General features: G+C 42.6%; 2 protein-coding genes across 3 annotated transcripts in view; both read right to left on the bottom strand.

Annotated features, from left to right (window-relative positions):
• Positions 1-5,958, bottom strand: part of LOC136442907 (solute carrier family 7 member 14-like) — a 35,545-nt gene extending 29,587 nt beyond the window's left edge. The window contains exon 1 of the mRNA XM_066439927.1: positions 5,830-5,958. The gene's annotated coding sequence lies outside the window, so the exon portion shown is untranslated. The remainder of the gene's footprint in view (positions 1-5,829) is intronic.
• Positions 5,959-6,625: 667 nt separating this feature from the next.
• Positions 6,626-15,423, bottom strand: LOC136442909 (cationic amino acid transporter 4-like). 2 transcript variants are annotated; one of them, XM_066439929.1, is made up of 14 exons: positions 15,094-15,423; positions 13,713-13,917; positions 13,023-13,170; positions 12,559-12,703; positions 12,057-12,180; positions 11,538-11,685; positions 10,901-11,111; positions 10,300-10,447; positions 9,842-10,002; positions 9,232-9,482; positions 8,697-8,815; positions 8,059-8,167; positions 7,691-7,834; positions 6,626-7,216 (listed from the first exon to the last, which is right to left on the bottom strand). In XM_066439929.1, exons 2-14 carry the CDS (start codon positions 13,890-13,892, stop codon positions 6,963-6,965), a joined length of 2,142 nt encoding a protein of 713 aa, XP_066296026.1. In that variant the 5' UTR covers positions 13,893-13,917; positions 15,094-15,423; the 3' UTR covers positions 6,626-6,962. The 2 variants fall into 2 exon arrangements, with proteins under 2 accessions (XP_066296026.1, XP_066296025.1); XM_066439928.1 differs by having other exon boundaries at positions 13,713-13,927; positions 15,094-15,422.
• Positions 15,424-16,155: the final 732 nt, after the last annotated feature.

Here is a 16,155-nt window from a genome sequence, read left to right as displayed (position 1 = left end):
GTTGAATAAACAGTTATAATGAATTAGCGTCGTGTTCCTTCAATCCGGGAACAGCAAAACCCGGTCCCCAACCGTCTTGAGGGTCAGAGGTCAGTCCTAGAGGGATTCTCCCCGCGGAAACATCAAACCGTCATCCCAGACCTATTACAAACCCTCGCACAATCCGGGGTAAAAGGCAATCGATTTTTGACGATCCTCCAAATAGGACGGCCCTCTGATGACGTCACGTGACGCTTTATCTATTGCACTCTCGCTGCGGGCGTTTTAAACATTTACGGGACCGTTCGCTAACGCTGCCGGGGTGGGTGGGTAAATGAGCTCCCGTGTGGAGACACGCAAGGGGACGATCGGTCTTGATTAGGTGTGGCGCATGGAAGAAAAACCTACCCACACATGTCGCTCCAGATGGCATTCGGGAAATAGTTCTTTCCGTTGCTGTAGATCGTCAAGGTTATGTTGTCGGTGCCGTTTGTGTGTTTCTGAACAGCATAACTCGAGAAGCTGTGGATAGATCTTTATGATATTTGAGACGAGCCTATATGGGTTGGAATTCTTATAACCCTTCAAAAATTCACCTTCCTATTTTGAAATTAAAAGATATTACCATAGGATGTCAAGAACACGACATATGAAAACCGAAAGTTCTACTGCAGTGCCACGGAATGCCGCTAGGAGGTCCATAATCAGATTTTCCTTCGTTTTGCTGACACGTGACCCGCATGTGTAGTACGGAGCACTAGATATCATTTCTACCACGTCTATTTTCTGCACTATACATGGAAATACATGGAGGGCTTCCGCGAAATTGCCTCTGAAATGATCTCCTAAGGCTAGTGAGATACTTTGATGAGTGATCCTTCTTCCTGACATTATCACAAATATATCAAATATATCATTTATATGGAGAAGCATTTTATCTAGCTACAGACAACAAAGAGAAGATCAATCATTGTTCCGCTGAGAATGGGAAAGGAATGAAAAAGTGTCAAATTACATAGACTAAAGTGTATTCGCTCTACACCAATATCTAAACATACTAGTAGTAACCACACACAAGTTCGCCAGAGGTTCTCATTAAAACCCACAATCCAAAATCATCTATGTAGTCATTTCTATCTACATTCAGTTCTCTTCGATCACCGAGAATTCTCAAGACCCCTCACTGTTTATATTTCAAGCTGTCAGGTTACCAGAATGTCTCGTCATCATCTAAGCCCATTGGATAAAGAAGACAAAGGACAGCATTATAATATAGTCTGTCTGTTTCAATAGCCCTGTTCTTACAAAGACATTTCATCATTACCTGAGAAAGAGTGCATGCTACAAAAATACTCTGACGTCTGTTTGCTGTTTCTGTAATATTCATGATTCTAGTGCGACCCATTATATCATAAACGGCTTATTCAAACAGCACTTATTGGCGCATTTTCCCTCCACATTACCGCTATCATGTGTCCCAACATTTACTAATCACTTTGCCGAGGAGAATGTCGTGACCTTTACACCGCGTCGTTCCTTTGTTCCCCCGCCCAATGCTTTATGCTCGTCACGAGGTACTGTGGATTTATTGCTAGTCGTGACGTCATTGCAGCTTACTGTATACCGTAACGGTACATTGTATGCCTCTAAATGACTGGTGCTTTGTGTATTAGGCCACAGTAAGCAGATTTTATGGATGTCATCCACAGAAGACTACAATTCTCATGCGAGCGCGGGGAAACAGGAAAACAAGATTGTTGAAAAAATAACATGCCTAAATTCAAAATAGAGACCGTAAACGTTGTAACAAGAAATGTGGCCACGAAACGTGGTATCGCAGCCGGCAAGTATTTCATTCCCGTATTCAAGAAGTGCAGAAAGTGACATTAGATTATGATAGCCTAGCTTTCAACTTCTCTCGCGGCTATCTCACTAGTGTCACTTCTACAAGTACAATCAAGGCTACAACACGACATATTCTCCCATTTCGGTATTTTCTTGCAGGTTGACCATCTCCTTGGGTTCGAAATCAAATCAATGCACACGCTGTATGACGCGATCCATAACATTTACTTGAATGTTATGGCCTTATGGTTCTAGTAAGTGCTGTGGCAATACGTAAATAGATAAACCGAATAACCTACTGTGCTTGTTATTCAATTTCTCCTCTGGTCTTAATACCTTGGGTGTGTGTCATTATGTCTGTCATAATATGTTGATGTAAATTAGTTTCTTTTGATTGAAAATGTAGGCAGACGATTTTTTCAAGGAAAGCAATGTATGGTTGTCATGTGAAAATTGAAATATGGACGAAATTCTATCAGATATTTTCAAAAGTATTCAGATAGAGAGAAAGGCAAAAATTTGACAGTGAAAAATGGCGTCTAAGCATTCTGCATTACTATTTCAGCCCATAAGCTTAGGGAGATTTTCCTCGTGAGATCAAGGAGACTTGTATATTTGTTAATAATGATGTAGTCCCCAACCATATTCTCAGTAAAGTAATCTCATGAATAAACAAAGGTTCATACAATCAAACGGGGTGTCCCTGTGGTGTAGTGGTCTGCGCTTCTGTTACTATCGACATCTGGTTCAAATTACTTGGACCAGAAGGCCCGGGTTCAAGCCCCGGGTAAGACACCTCTGGACGAGAGGCGCATTGAGTCATACCAAAGACTTTATAAAATGGTACATACTTCTGAAACAGCATGGAAGTTAAAGTGCCAGTGGACTAGCCCCCTGCTGCAGTGATTGCACCACAGTGTGGCCCAGGGCTATGAAACGGATATGAGCACCGCCCTATACACCTTATGGTGTGGGAGCATTTTAACTAACTAACTAACATACAGTCAAACAAACAAAGCCCGGTGGGGCATGGGTTAGGACCTGTGATTGTGGCATGAGCAGTAGACGTGGTTTTTGCTGCAGCTAAAACGTGCCTAGGACGTACCTTTGAAGACTGTTCAATTTCCGAATCACAATCATCAAAGGTTCTTCAAGGGTAGACGACTGATAGCAGTAAAGCCATGCATATTTTTTGGGAAAACCTGTCTCGACAGTGTTTGTAGGGTCAGTGAAAATGAATAAAATATACCCCCTTTGAAGAGTTTGCTGGCTCACCGGTAATCGTTACCACAAGAGGTTCCTGATTAAGGTCGATGCTCACTTTCCTGGAATCGTGCTTTAAATATGTTACATGTCTTGTGAAGTTTTGAATTAAAGCGGGACGTTTGTCTTCTAAAACCTCCTTGCAACTACGTAGCAATACATTCCTTGATACCGCCTCATTTGGTTATTCTAGTTGCATAGCTGTGTATAGGTTTGCCTCTTCAAATCGTTGTAACACATTTATATCTTTGTAAGAGAAAATAATTGCACAAAATATAAGTTATCCATACTTCTAAGTACTAACTATATGTTCCGTTATGTGTGTAAACCAATCATTATTCTTGCAGGTGTATTTTAATTTTGTAACTGTTTAATGTGCCTTTTTCCCAGCAGAAGAGCAATAAAAAAAGCCTACATTCCTTGTAATAAAGCAGAACATAAACCATCATATCATTTATAAGCGGTTTCAGGGTGGACCTAGGGTTGATCATCTTGTAACAAAACAAAGAGATTTACAGTAATGACGTACCCTAGGGACCAATGCCTGTCGACTTCTATTTACCAGATGGCTGGTTTCGATAAATGTATGACTGCGGGAGGGAGCTAGGGTGGTATATGTGCATATGGAAATGTAGCGATTTCCACACCTGATGGCCTTAAATTCTGTATTTCTTAAAATGTCTCTTACTAGACAACCTTGTCATGGGCCTCAAGTCGTAACCTGAGGCCAAACATTATAGAGAAATGCTAAGATAGAAATGTACAAAAGTGAGAATTGTTTGGCATTATATCTAGCACTAATTAAGTACTTGAGATTTCGTAGTTAAAGGCTCCCTTTCAGGTCCTAAATATGACGGAAACAAATTTGACTTTTGATCCTTCATTAATTAGTACGTGTTCAAGGATGCTTCAAAGAAGCTGGAGTGTTCAAATGGTAAAACGACAATAAAATATTCACGTTCATCATAAAATTGACAGTCATTGGGGATTACTAGCTTGTTATGTGTACTTCAAATGCCCTGCGTGACTATTTTGAACTTGACTATTTGACCTTGTATACAAACGTTATCTTTCTTCCACACGTACCATCTGTACCGGAAGTACAATCATGTAAAAACCGGAAGAGGTGTGACGATTTGTTTGTTAGCCTCTCACGACACATCTTAGCAACATACCTCATCTTCAAGCAGATGCTGGGAGGAAGACCGTGGCATTTTCTAATTATCCCGTTTTGCAAACACACTTTTCTTATCGCAAAGGTAGAGAATGTTGCGATCTTTCCTCCCAACATCTACTTGGGGACTCCATGCATCTTCGACATGGGACGCTTCATGGTCCTGCTATGAACATACGCAGTTGTTAATGTCATATCCAGCGGTGCATATCTTACATGTGACGCAAATACCACGCCATTGTGCTGTTATATGTTGAATAAATATCACGGGTAAAGGTTTAAGGGTGCTACATCAACAAGAGGTATAATGTGGTACATAATAGACGGGTAACAGTCGCGCGTGGCTGCATGAAATTACACAGGTTTGAAATAGAACGTGTTCTATGTAAATTTTGATTGTATATGAAAGGCGAAATATGTATATTCCGAAGTTATGTGGAATATATGTATGTTATTCATTCCGTGTAAGGGGAAATATGGAATAATTCTCAAAGTTTTAATTATTACTATGAAATGTGCAATATTGTAAGTTGTAAAAGCTTTTACCTTGTTAACAGTTATTTGTACATTGAATGTAATTCAGTGATTTCACTGCGAATTTCAATAAATAAATCTTGAATCTTATATGATGTTTTATATACAAGACCAAAATCGCCCAAATGACCGCACAACTCTAGAACAGTTGCTGTACAAGAACAGGACAAGAACGGCACGTTTCCTGTCAGTGCCACTTTGCAAACATACAATGGCCAAAATTTGCGTGTTATTTCTTTGTGTCCCTTGCGCAGATACACATTATGTACAATATGATGCTATGTATCATATTACAGGCTTGAAGAACCCGGACATTTTGTAGCAGTGCAAATTGAGAGTCTTCTCGTTCCGACTGCTGTCACTATCAACCTAGAATGATTTCCATATATTTCTCCGGGCCAGGATCAGGGCCAAAACAGACAAAACCATTTCCCCCTCTTCTACGATCCAGACATCTCGCCAACTAATCTGTCCGTTCGCTTGTAAAAATTGCTTTTTCATACCCCTTCCCTCGTAACCGTAGTCCATGAAGTAAAGCCTCGGCGGTTGTCCGTATCTTTTTGTGGAGAATTACGTTACATTTGTGTGAAAATAAGACAAAGGAGGGATAAAAGGAAGCATAAGTCGTATTTCTTTCGTTCTCTGGGGCAACCTAGGGGCGTCAGCCGGTATGAACGCGGCGCGAGAACGCTGCATATTTAATGTGTCATGAAAAATTGATGCTACCGGCAGCGGCTAAAATCACCCCAATTCTACGCAGCAAATCGTCCTTGAAATATTCCGCAGAATGCCAGGACGAAAACCGCCTGCAAGGTTCACTTTCAAATGTTGGAAGGTGTTTTCACCTTTTCTTTTTCACACCTGGCTGTTCCTATACAGGTGACGTCACGCATTGAGCATCAATCCATCCCCATAGCCTGCCCTATCTCGCAATAGTCTCACCTTAGATGTATACATACACACTGCTTAATGCCGTTTACCTGCATTCTGCTAAGATAGTGACACAGAAGAATGTACAGGAGACAATATCGTACCTTTCTAAGGCTGGGCTGCAGTGTTCTCGGCGTTCCAATCTTGTAATAACGCGCTTCGATGGGCAGCACCCTTTCCCGGGGACTGCGTCAAGGAGAGCTTCAATCGGGACCGTACGTTTCAGCTGCGGAGAGGGTGTGTCGCACTTCAACTAAGCAACCCAGAAGGAGGGTTAAATACAAACCCTGAAGGGTCCCTAAACGTGATTGAGTTTTAAGAGCTTGCTCAAGATATCACACGGTTAAGTATTTTCGAGGAATGTTTGTCTTTTTCCAGAATGCCATATTTGGCGATGACGGTTAGTGTTATCCTTAGATCTGCCGACGGGCAGTCACCTTTCTAGGAACCGTATTTTCCAGTCGATGCGCTCACGACACCAGGCCAGAAGACGTGATGGAAATCTTTATCATATCATACAGGGAAATATGATCCTGGATATGTGGTAGAGTCATAATCTATTTGGGAAGATGTTATCCTCAAACCAAGATCAGGGAGGTGCATTCCGAACCTAAACAGTAGATATACCCTAATCCTTACCTGCAATCTGACTCTTTGGCTAACACTTGGACAAATCACCATCATTTAGAATAAATATTTTGTGCTTGGCCTATAAGGAGAGTAGGGAATTTGGCGTTGTAGGCGTATGTACTTATCAGAAGCATTATAGAAGCCTTCTTTTACTCTTTCTCCAACTAACTTATGATGTGACATAGGTAATTAGTTATGTGTGATATAGGGGGCGCTCTTGAAACAGTCGCAACTATTAGTCACGACATGCTTGCAATATGAAGATATATATTCAATTTGTTACACACACCGTACACACGATCTTTATTCATTTCGCATTTTTACAGAATATAAAAGTTTCCATATGCTATCCTACACTTATTTTAGTCTATCTATTTACATAGACTGAGAGTGAAATTTATTTGCTGCTATAAACATTATGCCAAATACATTGAGCCGTGTGCCACATTCTCACATGACGAGCGACGACAAATGTTTAAAAGTGCATGTGTGTGTTATACATTAAAAGAATTATGATAACGTTACTTTTATCAGAATTAATTATTCACTCCACCGTATTCAATAAGAAAATAACTTTAAGTCAGCTTGGCAATATATCACCGACGTTTTAGGTTTCTTTCTTTTCTTTGGTATCTTCTCCTTTACTTTCCCCCTTCTCTGTGGTATCCGTCAGATTGCCGTCTGATGATGGCGTTTTTTTCCCGTTATCCGTTTCGCTGTCATCTTCGGTGTCCACTACCAGTGACGTCACTTCCGTGGCAGGTAGATCACGTGACTTCTCCCGGAAGTTTCTGATCTCCCAATCCTCTGCTTGGATGAGCTTTTCAGTCTCCTCGTTTTCTTTTTCTGCGTTTTTAGAATCTGCATAAAAGGCGGATACCAACAACATTTAAGTACAAGATTTCGTGCACTTTTGGAAAGAACACTTGGAACATAAGTCAAAATGTTGGGCAACTCGTCACCACTACATAAATGATTAAGGATGAGCTAGATCAGTTTCAGTTTATTTGTTCAAAATACTGATGGCTTTCAACGCGGCTGAAATGGGAGGGGTGAGATCACAAAGTGAACATGATAGGAAACGTTTGTTCTCATTAGGTCCTATACAAACAAAGTGAATACAAGTAACATATGTGCAAAGTTATCGATAGTTCATGTGCAAAGTTATCGATATGATATGCATACAAGTATAATCATGTTGGGTTTGATACGTTATACCAAATAAAATTCACTCTCATATGCTCTTATATCACTTAACTCTGCAACCAAACAAGCATAATTACTTCATATTTACTAAAATAGGCTAGGCCCTACCGTCTCTCTCTGAATTCTTACCTCTTCTGCGCATGACCCTGACCAGTTCGGTTTTCCTGACGCTTTCCTTCCGTTTCGGCATGATGACGTAATCAGACAGCTGGTCTGAGCCGGGTAAAGAAGCTCGACTGTTTCGGACACCGTAGGAAAAATACACAAGCAAACCTGAAAGCCAGAAGACAGTCTTCAGAATAAGCCTTTGTGGCACTTTTTGTCGTATTTTGAGCATAACTGAGCTCGATTCGCCAGGTCATCTATGCTAAACCAATGGAATTAGAGAATGCAAGCACTTAATCGCTATTGGCCCGCAACATGACCAATCAAATACGTTTTGTTTTTCACTTTAAAAGCATTTATCACGGGGTGTACACGTGATCAGTTCAACTCACCAACCACCATCCAGACAGCGAACCGAATCCACGTGATACTCCGTAGTGACACCATCAGGCAGATGTTGAGGAACATGGATATGGCGGGGAGAACCGGCACGAATGGCACCTATCAAGTGATATAACAGATGAATAATGTATCTTTATCCGAAAGGTTCGTTGGACGCTTGGATAAAGAAAGCATTCAAAGTAAAAGTTCCTTCCGGCACCGATGGTGCATAGGGCGGCGCCCATCTCCGTTTCAGTAGCCCCTGGGCCACACAACTTTGTGCAATCACTACAGCAGGGAGCTAGTCCACTGGTAGCGGTGTGTGATAAAGAAAGCATTAGTTATTATAAATAGATCTGGTAAAGCTCAAGATGCTGGTTCCAATCCATCATCTGTTAAAAAGACCCCTCGCCAATGATGCCTTTTCTTTTTTATTAATTTTCGAAAGTTTCGTTCGACGCTTTGGTAAAGAAGTAGGTGTTTAGATCTGGGAAAGCTCTAGACAAAGTGGAGAGAGTTGAAGAAGGACTGATTGCAGCTGCAGGGTGTCCAGACTACTGTAGCAGCAGAACACGGTGGACTACTGCAAGGCTCTAGATGCGGATTCGAATCCAGCATCTATTGAAATATCCTTCGCCATTTTTCTCACCTTGAAGGTCATGATGTTCCTGTTCTGCTTGTGCAGACTGATGACCACCAGGGTCAGCACCAGTCCAACCGTAAACGCCACGACTCCGACACCCGCCCAGATCTGACGGTATGTGGTCGCTGAAACAAAAAAAGAACGTTCTCTTATCTAGGTTGATAAAGGTTAGACATCCAGGTTGTAAGATACGCCGAAAATAGTTACTCAAGCAACTGGATAAAATTTTGAAACATTTTCAAAAATGAAAAATTTTCAAAGTTTTATCCAGTTGCTTGAGTAACTATTTTGGCGTTCTCAAATCTAGATTTCGAAACAATGTTGTAGTTAGTTTCCCCCCTCGTGCAAAAAGAGAAGGAAAGAGAAGGAAAGAGAGAGGGAGAAAGAGGGAGAGAGAGAGGGACAGAGAGAGGGACAGAGAGAGGGGGAGAGAGAGGGACAGAGAGAGGGGGAGAGAGAGGGACAGAGAAAGGGGGAGAGAGAGGGACAGAGACAGAGGTAGGCAGAGAAAAAATAAACTATTTCTTTTACATCGACTCACCATTAAATCCATACATAACTAACATCGCCAATCCGACCTCGAATATGGCCATGATGAGAACTGCGGTGCTGACGGCCTGTCCAGGCTCCGCGCCCCGGAGCAAGGGCACGAAGGAGTACGCATGCTTTAGCACTCCGGGCTCATCCCTTCTCCTCCGGAGTGTCTCCTTACTCAGCTCCTCCTCCCCCTGCTCGAACCACGGCGGGATCATGTCCAGACCCGCCATCTCATGAGGGAAGTGGGACTGGTACCTGTTGAAAATTGAAGAGAATAAATTCATCTATTGTTGTACACATGTCAATAATTATCCTTGCATTCATATCTAAGTTCTTTACGTTTGGGAGTTTGTTAGCAGCGACACCTAGCTGCAGTGTGGAATAGAAACAGTCGGTATTGCCCTGAGGAAGGTGATAGACGGTCACGGAAACTCGGCTGTGATTGTGTCGAGTGTTATCTATTGGTTGTGAGTAAATACCATGTTAGTCAGAATAAAATTAAGCTTGCTAGAAATTCTTTGGATTCATTCAAAACTCAAACACCTCTAGGAGATCTAGAGAGTAAAGTACAGCAAAGTAATAGCATAAACATCAAAGAAGGAACCGACGCTGACCTTGTGACGATGACACTTGCAGCTACGATGGTGTACGCTAGGAGCGTTCCTATGGACAGGAACTCCACTAGCGACTGGATGTTGAACAGCAGGGCGATGAGGGCGGTCAGAAAGCCGAACACGAGAGTAGCGAGCCACGGTACATGGGTCCTGCCGCTCACCTAGGGTGGTAAAAACGTTTCAATTACTTGAATGGCGTCTTTGCGGGCGTTTATTGCAACGGAAACTTAATGGCTGTCTCAAAAACTATTCTGTTCTACTCTGGGATCAATGGGCGCCGACATGTTGGTTTATGACGTCGTGGGTCGGCCATATTGGAACGTACCAATTACTGTCAGTTGTCAGTGGTATTCATTGGCTTGGCTTCGCTAGCGAAGATTTCAGGGGAGCCCACTTCTGGTTTGGGCATCCCAGCGAGAGAGTTGTCAGTGGTAGTGGCAGATAAAAAGGGTACCCACCTTTGAGAAGGGGTGGTAGAACAGCCCGTCAGATGCCAGTGCGTACACGGACCTTGGCAGCGCGAACAGTGACGCGAGCAAGGACGCCGTCATCGCACACATGGCGCCCAACGCCACGATGCTGCCAGCCCAGTTCCAGCCTCGTAACCTGAAATGAAAACTCTTTCCGTGAGTAAAAACGGTTTACAGATATAATTGTCGCTTTCTTGATGAAGGTCAGACATCCAGGTAATAAGATTCAAAACTTTATCCAGGTACTTGAGTAATTGTTTTTTTGCCGAATTGTTGTTTTCCATATGTCTAACAAAACTTGTCAGCATTATTATTAGAATGTATCAACAGGACATGTAGTTCAATGCTACCGGTGTGGTAATCAAAACGAATATGTGAGTAAGTGAGTAAGTGAATGAATGAATGAGTGAGTGAGTGAGTGAGTGAATGAGTGAATGAGTGAATGAATGAGTGAGTGGGTGAGTGGGTGAGTGGGTGAGTTATTGAGTGAGTGAGTGAGTGAGTGAGTGAGTGAGTGAGTGAGTCGTTGAGTCATCATGAGAGAGTGAATGAAACTATTTCTTCATACAATGTGATAATATTTGCTGACCTGAAGGCCGAGGCCAGCGCGGATCTGGGGTTGATTTCTGTCCACGGCACCATGAGTGTCAGCACCGCGGACACGCCAACGTACGCAACTATCGTGAGAAACACCGAGACACAGATGGCGACCGGGATGCCCCGCGCGGGGTCACGTGCTTCCTCTGCCAAGTTCCCCACTACGTCGAACCCCACGAACCCGAAAAACGCCGACGCCGCGCCTGGAATGGAGATGAAATAGAAATAGTTGCTGAAACAATTGTTACGAGGATGTTTTCCTGTCTGAACACTCTAGTTGATAAGTCTTATAGGAGCATTTTACGAGAAAAAGGCTTAAGAACTGCAAACGACGAATTACCTTTTTGGCCCTTATAAGTCTTATAAGGCCTTTAAGAAAAAAAAAATGCCTGTTAATGATAGCACTGGGGATGAAGAAGAATTTCATGTCGTAGCGGATCATCAATGATTTTCAAAAGACGGCAAAGCTGTGATTGGCATGAGGGCGGCTTATACCGATTACAAAATTCAGTCTATCGATCTGACCGACAAATTTGAAAACGCGTCCGTCTACAGTTACTCCCATGTTGACTTTAGCTAATGTTGATTTTCATGCAGAGTCGCCCCCTCCCCCCCGGCCGGCTACTCACCATTCATGAGCCCCCTCCAACCGAACGGCATGAATCCTCCGTAGTCGATCCAGTTGTGCAGATCCGCCATCGTCAGCCCCGAAATGATGATAAACACAACAACCACCAGGTTAATCACCGTCAGGACGGAGTTCATCGTCGACGACTCCTGAAATTCACATGGAATCAAAGCGATTAAAGTTACCACTCTAGCTTATGAATATAGAATAGCCTATCAGCCCACAAAGAATTGACACAGTGGCAGATATCGACTTCCTGTCACCTTTGACCCACCAATGACGACACACATCCCAGAGATCACTGCGGGATCAAAGCAAGTCTAACACCTGAGGAAGGTACGTGGACGGACGCGACTGAAAATTCTGAGAATCAATTTCATGTTTGGATTCAGTGCAGCTGAGCTCATCCTGAGTGAGGTGACACCAGTGTTTCCATAAGTCCCCATCCTATGTTATATCGTGTTTTCAATATGTTATGTTTTTGATAAAGGTAAGAACTTAAAGTATAAACAAGAATGACCTTTGCGCCGATGATGACCAGCAGCATGATGACCAGCACCACCCCGAAGGCGATCAGGTCCGGCTTGTCCGCGAACGGCCGCAGGTCAGTTATCAACAGGTGCTGGTCAGTCCAGTTGGAAATCCTGAAGATAGCGGGAGTTAACACTCACCCTTATATTACTTTACACTAAAACGTTCAGTTCCATTGTCGTTTAGAGGTTCACCACAAACTCTAAACACTAGCTCAAGACACTAGTTATGTTATGTTATGTCATGCTATGTTATGTAATGTTATTTAAAGAACGTACATTGTAAAGAAAAAGAAGAAAAACTCTAGCATTTTATTGAAGTAATAGTGCTTTAGAGTCTAAAGCTTAAGATGCAAGCCTTACTTTTCTGTGCAAATGTGTTGAGACAGTGCTTGTTCTTTTCCGGTGTCTGCACGTACTAGCCTATTTGCAACAGACATATGATGGTTCTATCTCGCTTTAATAATAAAGCAAAGAAATACTTTCTCTTACCTATTGTCCACCAGGTAGTCGATGTATCCACTCCAGGCCCGAGCCACGGAGGCTGCACCAATCATGTACTCCAGTACCAGGTCCCAACCAACCACAAACGCGAACAGCTCCCCCACCGTGACGTAGGTGTACACGTAAGCAGAACCTACGTCATCAACAACCATATATGGTTAAAGCACAAATCATGTACTCCAGCACCAGGTCCCAGCCAACCACAAACGCGAACAGCTCCCCCACCGTGACGTATGCAGAACCACCAACCATATATGGTTATTACTTATCAAAGCACCAATCATGTCCCTCATACTTCCATTAGCACCAGGTCCCACCCAATCATAACGTGAACAACTTCCGAAATATATGTACACACGTATAACGTGAACAACTTCCGAAATATATGTACACACGTAACTATACAGACCAACCTTATATGATCACACCAATCATTTGACTTCGAGACGCACCTGCTCTAGGAATCCTGGCCCCGAACTCTGCGTACGACAGCGCGGAGAAGAGCGAGGCGACCCCGGCGATGAGGAAGGACACCATAACGGCGGGTCCGCACATCTCGTGCGCTACGGTCCCCGTCAGGACGTACAGCCCTGCTCCGATCTGGGAGGAAAGGGAATGGAAATAGTGTATGTAAACAAGTACAGAATGTCACGGAATGGGAGAAAGAAGGAGCGCGTAAGAGGAGGAGGTATAAATGTCAAGAATGAGAGATCGAAATAACGTAACTTGCCATTTTATTGACAACCACCACCACCAGTCCCATAGCTATTGAAGCGACACAGATGGACACAATAAAAGCTGTATCAATAGTGACTGGAAGAAATATCGAAATTTCAAGAGCACCATGTTGGCTCCACGCACTTTACAGTCTCGCGTTATTTAAAGAGCATGCTTCCATCAATGATATAATATCTTCATATCTGTTATGCACATATCTGGCTTTCAAAAATATTGTCAAAGATTCGACCTTTGCTGTATTTTCACTTAACCTTCTCCCTGCTGCCTAACTCTGTAACCAAAAGGGAATCGAATTGGGTGCCAAACGGCAATTCAGTGTGCATGCTAAAGGTTTAAATCAAATATGATTGTTGTTCAATTGTAATATTTCTACAACTGTTTTTCTACTTTGTGTCTTCACCCACCATGGCGCCTATGGACATCAGGGTGAGCTCCAGTGTGGACAGGCACCGTTTGAGCGGCGTGGAGAGCGCGTCCAGCCCCAGACTCTTGGTCCGGATCAGCTTGGTGCAGAGCGTGCTGCACATCAGGCTCACTCCGCGGGGCGCTGAGCCTCGTCTGGGGGCCAGGGGATCATCCGCCATGCTGCTGCGGTTAGTTTGCTATCCGCTAGATGGCGCTGGGGACAAAAGTTGCTGCCGTTAGGTCAATAGACATTGTCTTTGCTATATTCATACTCCTATCATATGCCAATGTTTATGACGCATTTGTAGCAGTGTACCTACTAAAAATATATAAGGAAATAATTTTCATATTCACTGTATGGCCTTTTCCAGTGCAACAAGGTCAAGTAAGAGGAAATTATATAAAGTAAACAATTTTCTAGTCTATCCTTAACAAATCTATGATCAGAGACAGTACGCATCATAATACAATATGTTAACCCCCCGGGACCAATTTACATAAACAGACACAAGCACGATGACTGTTTAAAGAAAACAGTTTGCCTTTAATTGCCCTAATGGCATTAATTACAAGTCTTTGGCAACAACAAGGAAAGCTGGTGCGTAGCGCGTTGCACCGAAACAGGCTTAGAGTACATAGATCTAGACTCTACCAGCCTACGCGGGTCGCTGGGAAAATAGTAGAAATTGGCCAAATATAGTCAGTTGTATGAAGGGAATCGGCTATGGAGAGAGGGTCAAATATGCAACCTGCGCCTGCGAATGTTACCCTCCATGGCCAAAGTCTCCCGACAAATGTTCTCCCTATAGCCGGCGCGGTTAGTCTGGTAGAGACTAACATAGATCACCATAGGCAGAAGAAACACTGGAGCAGGGCATGTTGTGATCGTGAATAAACCGGCTCTTAGACATGTTAAACAAGAGCCAATCAATCAGAAAACAACTCCGTCTCCATAGAATTGGCACTTAAAATGTAAACCTGCAGCTGAACGTCTGAGGAGAGGACGGCAAAACGGTCACCCACTTCTTGTCCTTATAAACAAAAAACCTCGAAATACGAAGTTTTGGTTTCTAATCATACATCTCATTTCGGTGATATGGTTAGCAAAACCTTTCATAGATATATGTCTTGTATCATTCAAAACATTTCAAGGTTTGAAGATTCATGATCCCCAAAGAAAGTCAGCTTTTATCAGTTTGATACCCCGCCCCTCTTAAGGTTCTAGATGCTTAACGCAAAGGTTCCAATGAAAAATGTAAAGGCAACCAACAATTACTTGGCAATCAACGTTTAAGTCATTCAACATGTTAGACTTTTTTGCAAGGGTACTATGGCACAACCGCCTGTTCAAAACTGAATAAAAGTACAAACATTTCTTACCAAGATGGTTTGGTATCTTGTCCTTAGTTCCTTACATCGTCCCAGCAAAGTCCAGTTTGTCGATATTCCGTGATTACTCCAGGAATAGACAGGTTTACACTTCGGTGGCGATACTGCGCATGCGCGACCACGGGTCAGGGTTCACAAACTTGTAGAACAGGATTTACAACTTTCGGGCGCATTGAAAGATCGAGGTGTTCGCGGCAGGTCTTGCAGCCACAGTCTAGGCCCGATTACCGAAACACACAATTATAAGGGGGCAGAAAAAACATCTACCAGAATACGGCTGTTTTGCTGTGTAAACATCGTATTTTACTATACTATACTATACTATACTATACTATACTATATTATACTATACTATACTATACTATATTTGACATATCATATATAACGTGTACAACATCCTGAATAAGTATTCTGTCTACTAGTAACACTTGCTCTGATTGGTGAGCCCGAGCCAAATGCTGTCCCGAGGCAGTTGCTAACCAATCACGTGAGATTTCATGCCATCGTCGTCTAAAATACGCGTTATATCAAATTGCGGTTCAAAGACACATGTCTTTTGTTGTTTTTTATTGCATGATATTCTGAGAGTCTTTTATTATCAATAGAAATTGTTCATAAACTTAAAGTAACATTGCCTATCTGCACAAATTGTTAGAGTAGAAATAGGTACTAGTGGTAGTACTAGTTTATTGAGCTAGCAGCACCAGCACAATTGGTAAGAGTTTAGCTTCATTACTTATTTTATGACATATAAGTGTAAACGTTAGCTTCGTATGTCCATAGTTTCATCTGCATATAAAGTGAAGATTGTTTGAACTTGGGCTGTGAAGATTGTTTGATCTTGTATTCATAATTTCATCTGCAGATCGTTAGACAGTTAGATGCTAGCTACATGTTAGATTTTTTAGACGAAGTGAATATTGTTAGATGTTAGATTCAAGACTTGTTACACCAAAAGTGCAGGTGGCTGGATGCCTGTTTCATGGCTTGTTGCACAGGAAGTGCAGTTTGCCGTGAATGTTGGGCACATCCAGGACACGGATGTTGGCGAAC

The sequence above is a fragment of the Branchiostoma lanceolatum genome, chromosome 10, assembly GCF_035083965.1.
Source record: "Branchiostoma lanceolatum isolate klBraLanc5 chromosome 10, klBraLanc5.hap2, whole genome shotgun sequence".
NCBI classification, from domain to species: Eukaryota; Metazoa; Chordata; class Leptocardii; order Amphioxiformes; family Branchiostomatidae; genus Branchiostoma; species Branchiostoma lanceolatum.
The sequence above is the reverse complement of the archived record's forward strand: the minus strand, read 5'-3'. Positions and strand labels throughout refer to the sequence as shown.

Excerpts from the sequence above, each read along its gene's own strand:
- LOC136442909 (XM_066439929.1), bottom strand. The coding sequence starts at position 13,892 with ATGGCGGATGATCCCCTGGCCCCCAGACGAGGCTCAGCGCCCCGCGGA. Across the intron at positions 7,835-8,058 it reads CGCTGTCTGGATGGTGGTTG|GTTTGCTTGTGTATTTTTCC; the intron begins GTGAGTTGAACT and ends TCTGGCTTTCAG. Across the intron at positions 7,217-7,690 it reads CAGGGTCATGCGCAGAAGAG|ATTCTAAAAACGCAGAAAAA; the intron begins GTAAGAATTCAG and ends CCTTTTATGCAG.